General features: G+C 40.4%; 1 protein-coding gene across 1 annotated transcript in view; it reads left to right on the top strand.

The window, feature by feature from the left end:
* Nucleotides 1–14,835, top strand: part of FARSB (phenylalanyl-tRNA synthetase subunit beta) — a 69,492-nt gene that overhangs the window by 38,142 nt on the left and 16,515 nt on the right. The window contains exon 16 of the mRNA XM_065930469.1: nt 8,688–8,843. Within this exon, the coding sequence (XP_065786541.1) occupies nt 8,688–8,843 (156 nt within the window). The remainder of the gene's footprint in view (nt 1–8,687; nt 8,844–14,835) is intronic.

Below are 14,835 nucleotides of genomic sequence, written 5' to 3' on the forward strand. Positions count from 1 at the left end.
GGAAACCCAACACTCTCCGCATCCCTTCAGTTTTGTGTAGCCAAGCATATCTTTCAAGATATGCTTTCCAGATGGAAATGGAAAGGGAGTCTATACTGGATTCAATATGACTCCCACAAATTCTATCTGACCTGCGTTCCTGTAAGAGTGGATGAAAGTCCCTCAGCCCCTGTTTGACCTCATCAGACAGTTTCGTATGCCATTGTGGACTTTCTCACTGGCCATGACATGAGGCTGGCAGCCTGCCCAGTGAGAGACTTGGGCACCCTCCTCAAGTGTGAGGGTTTCCACTCTGAGTCAGACACACTCCTGATCTGAAGTTGCAGCAACATTTAAAAAAAAACTTAGTCCTGACTCAAGGGACTAAGCTGATTTATTCTTTTTACTGGGCAGAGTAATGTGTGTCTCTGAAAAGAGAAGTTAAATGCAGACTCTGCTGTGGGGTAAATTTTCAGCTTTATTATAACAACGAAGTCCAATAGAGACTGAACTGAAGCCATCAGGTCAGACTGCCATGTGACTAACTGGTCTTTTTCAGTTGTTACATTTGTCTTTTCAGTGTGGAGGAGAAACTGCAAACAAAATAGTAAAAGATTACTTCAGAGGAGCAGTTGTGGAGTGGGATTGCTAACCTTTGTGCCCACAAATGCAAATATATTTTGCCAAGTCCCACACTCTGGCTTTTTATTAAGTGCAGATTGAATTCTGCCTGTCATAGTTTATTCCACAGTGTTCCTTGAAGCTGCCAGGATGCCTCGAAGCTCACAATAATGGTAGGAGAACAAGCATTATAGGGTTGAGCCTGGGTTTAAAAGGAATGATAGAAGGAAGACATAGCTTGACTTTGTAGAGCAAGTATATAGGGTGATTTACATTTAGCATGGTATGGCCTTCCCTGGTGGTCCAATGGCTAAGACTTCATGCCCCCAATGCAGGGGGCACAGGTTTGATCCCTAGCCAGGGAACTAGATGCCATGTACTGCAACTAAAGAGTTCACATGCTGCACCTAAGACCTGGCACAGCCAAATCAATAAATACATTAAAATATTTTTTAAAGGAAACATTTATATTTAAATAAATACGTTCATAATGCAATCATCCAGTTGTCTGTTGACATCTATCAGTGATAATCATATTTTGCCTTAGTTTAAAGAATTTGTGCTGTGTGCTTAGTCATTCTGATGCTACTATGTCACTTTAGTCATGTCTGACTCTGTGCAGCCCCATAGACGGCGGCCCACCAGGCTCCCCCGTCCCTGGGATTCTCCAGGCAAGAACACTGGAGTGGGTTGCCATTTCCTTCTCCAATGCATGAAAGTGAAAAGTGAAAGTGAAGTCGCTCAGTCGCGTCCAAATCTTTGTGACCCCATGGACTGTAGCCCGCCAGGCTCCATGGGGATTTTCCAGGCAGGAGTACTGGAGTGGATAGCCTTGCCCTCCTCCAGGGGATCTTCCCAGCCCAGGTCTCCTGTACTGCAGACGGATTCTTTACTGTCTGAGCCACTAGGGAAGAATTTGGGGGTCTACTATTTATTCCAGTAGGAGAAATGGGTTAAAAGCCCTTGACCTGAGGAAGGGTCCAGTTACCTCACTGGCCTCAGCAAGGACACTTGCTCCAGACTTTCACTTCTTGCTCAGACCATTCCTCCCTCTGCAGAGCGTTGCTTTAGTCGTGGTAGGACTGCATTTCTCTGCCCTGCAAAAATGCTGCTTAAATAGTACCTAAACCTTCTCATTCTCCCTGCAGCTTTTCTAAGTCAGAGAATGCTCTACATCTTACCCTGCTTGGTTTGGATGTGGAAATCGAGAAGTTTTTTTTTGAACTTTGGAAGGTGATTTTTTTTTTTTTTTTTTAATCTTTAATATATTTAAGATTCTTGCCTGTTCTGCTCGCTGTGCCACTGTGGCTCCTGGAACGTAGCTGATTCACTGTTCTCCTATGATCTGGTTCGGTCCTTCTGTTTGCTGTTGGTTTGCATCCCTCATGTATCTGTTCTGTATTATAACCTACTGAAATAAAGGGGCCCAGTCTTTGTCATTTTTTCTATAATTCTTTGCTTGATAAAAAGCTCAATGAAAGCATTTTCATTATGAGCTTGTAAAATACTTCAGCTCTGAGAAATTGTCCATTAATTCTGCAGCCATTAAATATTAAGAGATTATCTAGTGTCCACATGTGGAATGTGGCTCTCTGAAGAGAGCTTATGTCATCAGTCTGGATTAATTTAATTTTACTACTTTATATTTTTGGTGTGTAGAATTTCCAATTAATAATTCAAAAAGTATGGGTGTAGGGTACATTGACCTTAACAATATTTGAAGTAGCATCATTCACATGTGTGATGGCATCTTAACTGTGTAAATAACATCATTTTTAATATAGAAAGTTATTTTAGTACATTTGGCTCAACACAGTTAAGATCGCCTAACGTGACTATAATGTGCTCTGTCATGCGTTGAATGTTGTATTTTTTTAATAGATAAAAATCCATTCCAGGTTCATGTTAATGAAATAAAGGCCAACCCACAAGGATGTAACTTTTTCCTTCATGCATTGAGGAGGTCATAGTTTTTTCCTCACATTTGTTTCTTGGCCTTCAGCATTATTTGAAGAAGATAAGTCTCTACTTCAGTTCTGTAATATAGAAGTGCTTTAAGGAAAATTGTTCTTAGGTTTTACTATGTTTGTTTTTAAAATTGAAAATGTATTTGTAATATCTTTAAGAACTTTCCCAAATACATACTTTTAAGAGTAATTCCATTTTCACATTAAAAAATGAAACCACGTATCCACCTTTTCCCAAATCCTACTCCTTTAATTAGTTGCCAGACATTCTATGCATATTTTACTTTACATTTTTGTGTGTAGCCACAGATCCAAGTACTTTTTAGTGTTCACACAAATAGAATTACGCTTTTTCTGTCTTGTTCTTTACTTTTGCCCTATGAACGCATTCTGTCTGCCTCATTGCTTGTTGTGTGTGTGTGTGCGTGTGTGTGTGTGTTTTCTTTAATTTTTGGCTTTGTCATGTGGGATCTTAATTCCCCGACCAGAGAGTGAACTCATACCCTGCTGCATTAGAAGGTGAAGTCTTAACCACTGGACCAACAGGGAAGTCCCCCTACCTCATTGTTTTTAATGGCTGCATAGCATTCCATTGTGTGGATATACTGTAATTTATTTACTCAGACTATTGTGATGACTTTAGATTGTTACCAGGTTTTTGCTAAATACATCTATTGTAATGAGCATCCTAGTACCCTTATACGTATTTTTTGAAGTTGGTCAGTCCATAGGTATGCACATTAAATGTTTGCTATTTGTCAAATTGTCAAATCTGACTATTGTCAAATTCTGTACTAAAAAGGATTTTTTTTTTAACACAAGTTTGCAGTCCTATCAAAAGTGCGTAAAAGTTCCTGTTTTCCCACATTGGATATAATTTTTAATGGTGTATGTCTTAATGAGATTCTTGTAGCTTCTGTGAATCATTAGGCCTACTCTGAGTTTCTTCTGAAGGTAAGTAAAATTTGCAATATAAGCTATCATCTCATGGGTACCACCAATATTAAAGAAATTTGTTGGATGGAATAAACTAAGATCAAGATGATTTGTTTTATGTTCTGAGCTTGGCCAGACAGTTACTCTCAAGCTCAGTATCAGCCACCAGTTGTCCTGGGAGCTTTGTTGGTTTCCCAGTAGGCTTTCTCCTAGTATCTTCATTTGGGCTTCTCTGTGAACGTGGAAAGAGAAATGGAAAGATTGACCTGGAGACTCTGTCCTTTTCCATTCTGTGCCATTTATGATAACTTAACCTCACACCCCTAGTTTGTTTTTAATCATTCGTCCTTGGGTGAAAGAGAGTCTACACTAAGCAGAAGCCTGTTCTAAAATTTGAATTGTATGCAGTAGTCACTTACTAAGGGACTTCGTGTATCACTTTTTCCCTTTTTTTCTTCCTTTGTAAAATCATTTGGCATGTTCTTGCAGCTTCCAGAGTTGTAGCAGTTCCCCCTCCTCTGGGTGGTTTAGATCAGCCTCTCCAGGCAGTACTTTGAAGTCTGGGAAAGACACTGGTAATTTAGGCTGACATACTTGGCAGGCCCCTTTAAAAAGCAGAATTGTTTGATGGCATGACACAAGAGGTCTGTTAACTGAGTTATAAAGAACTGAGCATTTCCAACAAACCCTAGTTTTGGCATGAAATTTAAATAGTTCTTATTTTATGGCAGGCAGGCAGTGAACTTCCTGTGATGTAATATTGTCCCTCAGTGCAAAATCCTAGGAAGTGGAAATTTTTACTAAACCTAGCAGTTTCTCCAAGACATTTCTGGGTGGAAGTGAGTATGTGGTTATTTTCTCTTTCAATTCAATCCAGCTAATTCAGAGGAAGTATTTTAGCAGGATGTGATGAAGCGGGTCTAGAGAGACTGGTAGCACTTGGAAGAGATGTGAAAAAACAGCCCATCAGTGGTGGGGGCTGCGAGAGCACACCTCGTCAGTGCGTCTAATCTAGTTCTTACAGTGGGTTTAGTATAAAGCCCTGAAATCAATGGCCTTTCCTAAAAATACTGTGACATTGAGTTAAAAAATAAACAGCTTATTACTGTATATGTATATGCTGCAAACATCCTGAAACCTTTCTTGAGTAGAGTATAATTTTTATTTTTAGGTCCTATATTTTTATCCTAATTTCATTATTCTCATCATCAAAATCAGTTTGGCTTTTTTTTTTTAATTCTAAGACTTTAAACCAGATGTTGTTCCTCTTATCAGAAAGGCAAGTTTTGCATAACGTGGAGATCAGGACAGAAGTATTCCAAGGCAAAGGTTACCAAAATAGAGCTTCCAGTTTGTGGTACTGAGCTCTCTGAATGGTGGCATTACCCTGGGGCTCTTCTCTACGGCTAGAATGGGGCTGAAATGTAGTTTCAGTACGTATCTGTGTGTTAAAGTGGAAGCATGTGACACCGACGGATGGGTACCACATGTCAGAGATACCCAGGAGCAAGTCCGTAATATGAAAGGGATAGATTAGTTCTGTCTCATTGCATTTTTTTCTCTTCAAGGGGAAGTGGGGGGTGGGGAGAGAGGGAAGGAGGAGAGGAGAGAGGAGTGTGTGTGTTTGTGTGTCTATGTGTCAGTGTTCTACAGAGCAATCAGTCCCCTCGTTTTAATGAATGCATGTGGTTGATTAGTGAGAGTTGATGCCTGCCTGGGTGTAATATTAATCTTTATTCTGACGCCTTCGATTATAGCTTTTAGATAGCAAATGTCTTTATCTGTGCACGTGGAAGTATTAGAGAATGATGCCGGCACAGTCCTGACTCTCCAACATCGGCTGGCTCTTGGGCAGACTTAGAATGTGGCCCCTGTCTGGTCCTGGCCTTGTTTAATTCTATATATGCTTTGCTTTCTTTCCAGGCCTTATTTATTTATTCAGAAAATAATCATTGAGCAGTTAGTCTGTGCAGGCCCTATGCTGGCTCTGACCTCTACCCTCTAGGGTTACCTAGAGTAGAGTGCTTTGAACATAGTGGGTGCTAAGAAATGTTACATGGCAGGGACAGTTATTTCTCTATGTATGTTCAGTCCAAAGTTTAACTTAGAATATAATTTCCATGAGTTACAACACTAGAAACTTTAGTTAACTCACTTCCAAAAATAAACTTATTTCAGTTGCTTAACTAAAAGTCTTAAACCTGAAAACTTTTGAAATCTGTTTAATATATCAAAAACATTTCAAGAATGCACATCTGTGACTACACTAAGTATATTCACACATAAGTTTGCGCTTATACTTTCTTTATCTTCATCTAAATCCTTTAGAGATTTCTTCTAAATCCTTCAGAGATTTAGAGATTTCTGCTGTATAGTGGAGAGGATATGGGTTTTAGAGTCAGGCAGTCCTGGTCCAGCCCTGGTTTTGTAACTTATTAGCTGTGTAATTAATTACAGTTAGCTCCAGGCAGTTAGCTTGACTTTGGGCAAAACCTTTCTGAGTTTTGTTTCTCCATTTTAGTTTTCCCTGTCCATTTTATGGTACAATAAAAACCTAGCTAACACGATTGTCTTGACAATTAAGATGACAAATGGGCTGATAGCTGCCAAGTCCTGGCACATAATAGATAATTCGTTCATGTTTTTCTTTCCTTTTACCATTTATGGACTCAATTTTTATATTACTTTTGTAGTAAAACACAATGTATTAAAGTATTCATTTGTTTACTTGGAAGGCAAAAGACATTGTGTATTTTGTGTGGATTATGGCTATGAGAATAAGTCTGTGGAAGAACTTTTGCTCAATACATGCTAATATGAAGCAGCTTTTTATTGTCAGTTTGTTCCCCCAGATAGACATTAATTTGTTCTTTTTCTAATTTAAAAGGTAAAATGAAGCCATCGTTCATTGTTTGTGTAGAGCAGCAGTCTCCTCCAGAATTTATTAAAGGGCCACAAGTGTGTTTATCTGTTAGAAAGTTAAATGATCTCCAGTGAATTTGAGTCTGTCTGTGTATGCTATGCATTTCTTTATTAATAAATTAGTTTTAAATTTTTCTAATCATCACTACAGATACAAAACAGCTCTGTCACGCCCCAAGACCCACAGGTTGTCCCACTGTAGTCACATTTTCCCCCGCATCTAACCCTGGTGACTACAGCCTTGTTCTCTGTAACCTTGTAACGTGCATGCTAAGTCACTTCACCCATGTTCAACTCTTTGCGACCCTATGGATTGTAGCCCTCCAGGTTCCTCTGTCCATGGGATTCTCCAGGCATGAATACTGGAGTGGGTTGCCATGCCCTCCTCTAGGGGGTTTTCCTGACGCAGGGATCAAACCTGCATCTCTTAAATCTTCTGCATTGGCAGGCAGGTTCTTTACCGCTCATGCCACCTGGGAAGCCCTTTCTGTCGCCTTAGTTTTCCCTTTTCCAGCTTGTCACATAAATGGACTTACATTGTCCACTTACATTGCCGTATAAAACTGGCTTCTTTTCATTCATCTTAGTACCCTTGAGATACGTCTAAGTTATCAAGACTACCTTATTGCTGAGTAGTATTCCATTGTAAGGATGAACCAGTTTGTTATCTAGTCATTTGCATTTTTGCAATTCTTTTAAAAATATTGCATTTGTGGGACTTCGCTTGTGGTCTGGTGGCTAAGACTCCACATTCCAGTGCAGGGGGCCCAGGTTCAATCCATCCCTGGTTAGTGAACTAGATCTCACATGCTGTAACTAAGACCTGGCAAAACCAAATAAATAACTTCAAAAAATATCACACTTCATAAGTTTGTTCTGATTTTCAAAATAGAAAAAAATATACTAATCAAGGAAGCTGGGAAAATAGATAAACTTAAAAAATTAATCCTACCCAAACATTACCTCTGTTAACATTCAGGTACATTTAGGTACATTTCTTTACAACTTTTTCCTGTGAATGGAATTTTTTGGCTTGTGGTTACATTCACATAGTTGTATCCTTCATAAATTGCTATTTTTTTTCATACTTTAATTGTGATGTGTGCATGTGGCATAATTTAAAAAGGCTATAAAGCAGACACTGGTTTAACCCTCCAAGTTAAGAAGTGAAATGTTGCCAGTGTCCTAAGCTGCTCGTAAGACCCGTCACTGTCGTTATCACCTTCCCTTTACCTGCAACAGTCACTGTCCTGACTTTGATGACAGTCACTTCCCTGGTAGCTCAGTCAGTAAAGAATCTGCCTGCAGCACAAGATTCCCAGGTTCCATCCCTGGGTCGGGCAGATCCCCTGGAGAAGGAAATGGCAACCCACTCCAGTATCCTTGCCTGGAAAATCCCATGAACAGAGGAGCCTGGTGGGCTGCAGTCCATGGGGTCACAAAGAGTAGGGCAGGACTGAGCAACTAACACTTTCACTCCCTTGTTTGTTTCATAGTTTTCCAACCTGCATATACTCTTTGAACAATGTGATTTGGCTTTGTTTCTTTTTGAACTTCGTGGCCTCCTTTTTTTGTTTCATTTACTATTTTAAGTATTTGCTCTAGCTCTACTATAATGAATCTTCATAAAGATGCTTTTTGGAGAAGGAGATGGCAACCCATTCCAGTATTCTTGTCTGGAAAATCCCATGGACAGAGAAACTTGGCGGGCTGCAGTCTATGGGGTCACAAAGAGTTGGACACAACTGAGTGACTAACACTTTCACTTTCAAAGATGCCTTTTAGCTGCATAGTATTCTGATGAGTGATTGTGTTGTAACTCTATGTAGCCATTTCCTAATTTGGGTTGTTTATAATTTTCACTGTTGGAACTAATGCTTTATGTAGAAGTAATAGCTTTCTGTATGAATCCTTTTTTTGTATTTAAGATTATTTCTTTTGGATAGTTTTCTGCCTTAAAGAGTATTAAGTTTTAAGGCTCTGAAAAATGTTGCTAAATCCTTTACCAGTTCATACCACAATGAAGCCTATTGTTCCTGGGCCAGCCTTGAGGGTTTTCCATACCTCCCCCGAGTAAAAACACTTCAGGAAACTTGATGGTTGAAAAACTATCTTGTCTTTCTGAGGTTGATTGGTTCTCCGTATGTTTACTAATCGGTGTCCTTTTTTGTTGATTTTGCCCAAGTTTGTGTTGGGGTAAATCAGCTTCTTAGGTGACCTCAGCGTATCCTTATGACCATTTCTTTTTTTTTTTTTTTTCAGATGTGGGTGCAAGAAACTACAGGCATCTCTGTGCTGTTTATTACAACAAGAATCCTGGGTTTGAGATAATCCATGGGCTTCTGGATAGAATCATGCAGCTACTTGACGTGCCTCCTGGTGAAAAGAAGGGAGGATATGCAATCAAAGCATCAGAAGGTGAGACAGATCCATTGAGTCTAGAGTCAGCGATGGCATAACGAGGAGCCCAAGCCCTATTTGTAATAAAACTTTTTGGCTTGATGGGGGAATGACAGGGAAGTAGGAGATAGAGCTTCGTATCAATTCAGTCCAGTTCAGTCGTTCAGTTGGGTCCAACTCTTTGCAACCCCATGGACTACAACATGCCAGGCTTCCCTATGCATCACCAAACCCTTGTCCATTGAATCGCTGATGCCATCCAACCATCTCATCCTCTTCTCCTCCTGCCCTCAATCTTTCCCAGCATCAGGGTCTTTGCTAATGAGTCAGCTCTTTGCATCAGGTAGCCGAAGTATTGGAGCTTCAGCATCAGTCCTTCCAATGAATATTCAGGACTGATTTCCTTTAGGATTCAATGGTTGGATTTCCTTGCAGTCCAAGGGACTTTTAGGAGTCTTCTCCAACTCCACAGTTCAAAAGCATCAGTGCTTTGGTGCTCAGCTTTCTTTATGTTCCAATTCTCACATTCATACATGATTACTGGAAAAACTGTAGCTTTGACTAGACAGACCTTTGTTCGCAAAGTAGTGTCTCAGCTTTTTAATATGCTTTCTAGGTTGGTCATAGCTTTTCTTCCAAGGAGCAAGCGTCTTTTCTTTTCATGGCTGCAGCTGCCATCTGCAGTGATTTTGGAGCCCAAGAAAATAAGTCTGTCACTGCTTCCACTGTTTCTCCATCTTCTTGCCATGAAGTAAGGGACCGGATGCCATGATCTTTGTTTTTTGAATGTTGAGTTTTAAGCCTACTTTTTCACTCTCCTCTTTCACTTTCATCAAGAGGCTCTTTAGTTCCTTAAATCAATTAATTGTCCATATTTTTTAGAAAAACCTTTTTTGCCTCCAGCATTTTGAGAAAATGCTTTTCAGAGCTCTTCCAGCACCACACAGAATACTTTTGTTCCAGCTGAGTGCCGGTAACCTCTGTTACTGGCACCGTCAAGCCATGGCCAGCCCACAGTCCTAACTGGAAACTGAGAGAACCTCAACTCATGACTTATGCTCACAGTCGCCTATGTGAAGCCTTTAAGGCAAGTGGAGAAAAGGAGAGAGAGTTGAAGTTAGGCTAGCTAAATGGTATATAGACTCCTAACATGCTAGTTTCTTGTCTGAGGAATTCTGAATTTTTTTACTTTTCATATCCCTGTATCTTGAATCGGTATATTTTGTTAGACAAGAGATTCAGAAAAGCTTGAAAGAAACGTTTTACCATTTTATTTCCACTGTTTACCTGACAATCTTATAACTCTGTTTGGCATTTTAAATTTCTGTTGGAAATTCACTTTTTCTTGAAGTGTTATTTAGCAGTAATTGGTAGTGGTCTGAGATTTGGGGGGACATATTTTTGTTTTCCCCTTAGATTTATTTTTCTTAGTCCTCAAAGATAGTTTTTCATTATTGTTTATTTATTTATGTTTAATTTGGAAACTTATTTGAAAATGCAATAGCTATTAATATCTGAGCCTTTTTCAGTTGAAGATTTGTGGAGTTACATAAATTTTTTTAACAAAATTGAAAGATTACATATTATAGGGAGTTAGGGCTTTCTGCCACACCTCTCATTAACAGTCATCCAGTGAAGATATGTATTACACTTATAGAATTTTAAAGTGTTGGAACTGGGTCTTGGAGTTCATCAGGTCCAGTTCCTTAGGTGGACAAGTGCAGGAGCCGAGGACAGGCAGGTTGAGTGAGTTGTGCTGGGTCACAAGTGTAGAACCAGGGCTCCTGCCTCCCACTGTTCTGTCCACATGGCCAGGATGCCTACCTTTATAGTGGCTTTCCTCACTCATTCACCAATTGACGCTTCTAGAATTCTGCTTGAAGGTCTGGTCATCCATGTTAACAGCAACCCGAGAGCTGATTAACACTTTTTTTTTTTAACCCTCTATACAATCTCTTCTCAGAAATTTTCTATTTCATATAGAGATGAACTGGATAAAAATCTGTTTTCTGAAACAGATTGTGCCATTACATGAGATTAATTTTTTTTCTTGCTTGAAAGGTTGCAAAGATCTACATGGAAAATTAGAGCTTAGTTTGTTGTGCCTATGACACTTTTATAGGTAACTTTTAGACGAATGACGTTTCTGTAAGCCATAAACCAGTGTCTTAATATAATGATTCTCCAGCATCAGTCAGTTCCTTAGACGTATTTCTCGGAAGAATCTGAGCTCCCAGTTGTGAGACGGGCTACATGAAGACCGAGTAAGTAGGATACGGGTCCTGCTGTCGAGGGACCTACAGGGGGAGTGACCATTGCCCAGCAGCTCTCACACCTTGCTGCTAAGGCCAGTGCCTTGACGTTTCCAGAGAGGGATATGATGTGGCTTCTTCAGGGTATCTGGGAAAACATTAGTGAGTTTCTGGGAGGTCACATGAGCCTTTGAAGAATAGGTGAGAGATGGGAAGCAAGGCAGACCATTAGAGCAAAGCCAGAAATGATGGGAAATAAGGCCTAGTGCATTTCTATTTGACTATAGGGTAAGGAAGAAGCTTGGGACCGCAGTGTCCTGAGTGCTAGGATAAGGAATGTCAGCTAATTAACTGGAAAATATTGAAGCTGCTGCTGCTTCCCCTCCCTGCCCTTAAGTGAGTGATATGATTAGATCTGTACTTTGAAGGGATTAATCTGGCAGCAGTATGTAAGTTGGAAGGCATAGAGAGTAGAGGGGAAGAGAGTGGTGGAAGGGTTAAGTTATAGTGTGTTTTAAAGCAGTGAAAATAAGACTTGAACTTGAATGTTGGCCAAGGCTATACCAAGGAGAAGTCTGATTTAAGAAGCTTTATGAAGGTAGAGGCTACAGCATTTGGACAAGTTCCACTGGGAACCTTTTGTGCCACTCAGAACTCTTATGATACAGCCTATGTATTGTTAATCTTTTTTTAAGTTCTATTTTTAATATTCTAAACCTGTGAAATTATAATTTTAATCCTTACATCTTTTAGTACCAAGACAATATAATACTTAATTTTTTTAACATATAGATATCTGTTTTGGTTTGGAGAGGGTATGTGTTAGAAGTTGCATTCATAAACTGTAACCACTTATGATGTGGTTGTAGATATTCATGTTCAGTTTTTTAGCCAAGTTGTTATTGCTGTTTGATTTTGTATGAGGACAGAGGCCATATGTGTTTTTCTTTTGAATTTACTTTGGCTCTCAGAATATTATATTTTATTACATTTTGATTATCTAATAATAAGCATGATTACCTTTTTTTGCTTTTTAAATCTTTTTTTCTGATTGCCTTTTTTTTTTTTTTAATAACGGTTAAAGAAACCGACCTAAAGAAGTGCCATTGTCAAAGTAAGTCAGCCGTAAAGTTGGTAGAAGTTCTTCTTCTAAAATTTCATATGTATTTATCTCCTGAGTAAATTTCTACATAGGAGTTTGGTTGCTGAGGCATGTTTAGCTGTATCGTTTCCTCAGGTTTATTGTTAATTGCATATAATTTTTTCTGCTTCAAGAAAAGGTCTTCCGAGTATCAAAGTGTCAAGTAGAAACAGATGAAGAGCTACCGTTTCCTGCCATTCTTGAGCACTGTGCTGTCTTCTGTTACTCTGGCATATGGTTTACCTTTTAATAATTAAAAGTCCCTGGTGGGCCTGCCATTATAATTGAGCAAAGTCTGGTCTCCAGAGAGCCATGCTAATGTCAGTTCATTGGCAGGTGTACCCAGGCTCTCTGTGTCCATTCTAGTGAGCATCACTGACTGCCTTTCGTGCCGCTTTGTTTGGTGGCAGGGGGGAACAGACTTGATTCCCCTCTGAGAAACTTGGCCCTGTCCATTGTGAGAGCAATCTGGAGACTCATTTCGTTGATCATCACATTGATCCCAGGGAGTTCCGGTGACATTGCATGTAACCTTGCTTGAGGCAGGCAGCAGACCTCTGCCTCCCCAGAGGCTCTGAGAAGCACTCTGAGGCCCGTGACTGCAGCCGCAGTTAGAAGCCACGGGCGCTTAGTCGCACATAGATTTTATTTGCTGAGCACCATGGCAGTTAACACCAAAGGAGCTAGGATGTCAAACTGCCAGTAAAATAAAGACAGCCATTGAGTGGGAGAAAAGAAAGCAAACCTTCAACCTTTTGAATCCGCCTGCCAATGCAAGAGACGTGGGTTCGATCCCTGGGTCGGGAAGATCCCCTGTAGAAGGAAATGGCAACCCACTCCCGTGTTCTTGGCTGAAAAAAATCCCATGGACAGAGGAGCGTGGTGGGCTACAGTCCATGGGGTCAGAAAGAGTCAAACACGACTGAACAGTAGAGCGTTGTGAGTGCTTCAGACATCTCATAGTGTTGCACTGGCATCAGATCAGGTCATTACAGCATATGTATATGCTTTTTCCCCCCAAACTTCTTCCCCTCTGTTTTTGTGGTTTGTTGCAAACTAAATTATGTATGTTAAAATGCATTTATCCTTTTCAAAAACCACTTCTGGGCAAGGAAAATTCCCAGCATTTTTGTGTTTACAACAGTTATGTGGTCCCTGGGCAAATTATGGTGAAAATCACTTCTTATAGAAGATAGTGGGCTTTGTGTGTGATTGGCTGCGTTGACTCGAGTGTGTGTGTGTATTTTTTCCCCTTTAATTTGTTACTTTTTTGGTTTTGTTTATTCACAAATCTGTGGAAAACATCAGTTTCACCTGAGAAAAGATGGAAAAACAGAAGTTTTAGTACTTTTAGTTTTGACAGTTCTAATTTTCATGCTGCTCAGAATCCATTTTGTGAAATGAAAAATAACCTTGCAAGTAATAGGCACATTTAATCCTGCGCCATATGTACTTATAGAGGATATTTAGATACCTTCTGTTAGTGTCACCTAATGATCCTTGACTTGACCTGTAGGTCATGACCTTTTCCCTCTTCCAGGACACCTGGGAAAGATTGCAGGTGCTAAAAGATATGGGTGAAGTCGTGACGTCTCTCGGGTCTTCACACTGGTTTTTAGTGTAACATGAGCTTGGAAATACATGAGAATCGTATCTATCGAACAGTTTGTTGGAGTAAAAGTGCTCCATTTATAGTCCAGTTTATACAAGATGTCTAGCCTGGAAGAAGGAGTGATCTTTATGGCATCTCCAAATTTTTAGTTACTGTCAGCAAAGACTGTTAAGGCACCAAGTTTAAATGAAAAACGGTTTGGAAGTTTGTAAGCTTCTGACCTTGTTACTCTGTGTAAAAACTTGTCCTTTGTCCTCTGATGCTCTACTTTTTTGCATCCTCTGATTCTCTTCTTTTTTGGTTTTGGAGTTAGGCTTTCAAATACTGCAGTTTTTGTTATCTTTGTGGGCTTTCTTAAGAGCAGTATTAAATGCTTCAGCAGGGCTCACCCCGCATCCAAGCAGCGGGGTGACACGGGGCCACGGTGCTCATAAAAGCCTCAGCTGTGATCACTGTTTACATAGTCCTGTGTTTTCTTGGTCTGTTTTTACTTTTTATTTATTTATGGACAGTGTTCTTTTCGGCTGCGCTGGGTTTTCATTGCTGTGATAGCTTTTCTCCAGTTGGGGCAAGCAGGGGCTACTCTCTAGTTGCAGTGTGTGGGCTTCTCATTGCGATGGCTTCTCTTCCTTTGGTCGGAGGTTCTAGAATGCAGGCTCAGGAGTTGCTGTACATGGGCTTGGTTGCTCTGAGGCATGTGGGATCCTTCTGGACCAGGGACCGAACCGCATGACCCTGCATCGGCAGGCAGATTCTTAGCCCCCGGGCCATGAGGGAGGTTGTGTTCTTGAGCGTGCTTGTTTGTTTCCTTGCCTGGTCACTCCCTCTTATGCGTATGGGGTGAAGTCTCTTCATGCATGCGCAGCGCCCCGTGCTGTTGGTGAGCCTGGTACCCACCTGACAACTCAGTGCTCCGTGCTGAGGTGGGTGCTGCACGCCACGGCCCACCTGAATATCGTCCGCTCACTTTCCCATCTGATAGAGCTTACTGAAACACCGTGTATC

Source organism: Muntiacus reevesi, chromosome 3, assembly GCF_963930625.1.
Source record: "Muntiacus reevesi chromosome 3, mMunRee1.1, whole genome shotgun sequence".
Classification (NCBI taxonomy): domain Eukaryota; kingdom Metazoa; phylum Chordata; class Mammalia; order Artiodactyla; family Cervidae; genus Muntiacus; species Muntiacus reevesi.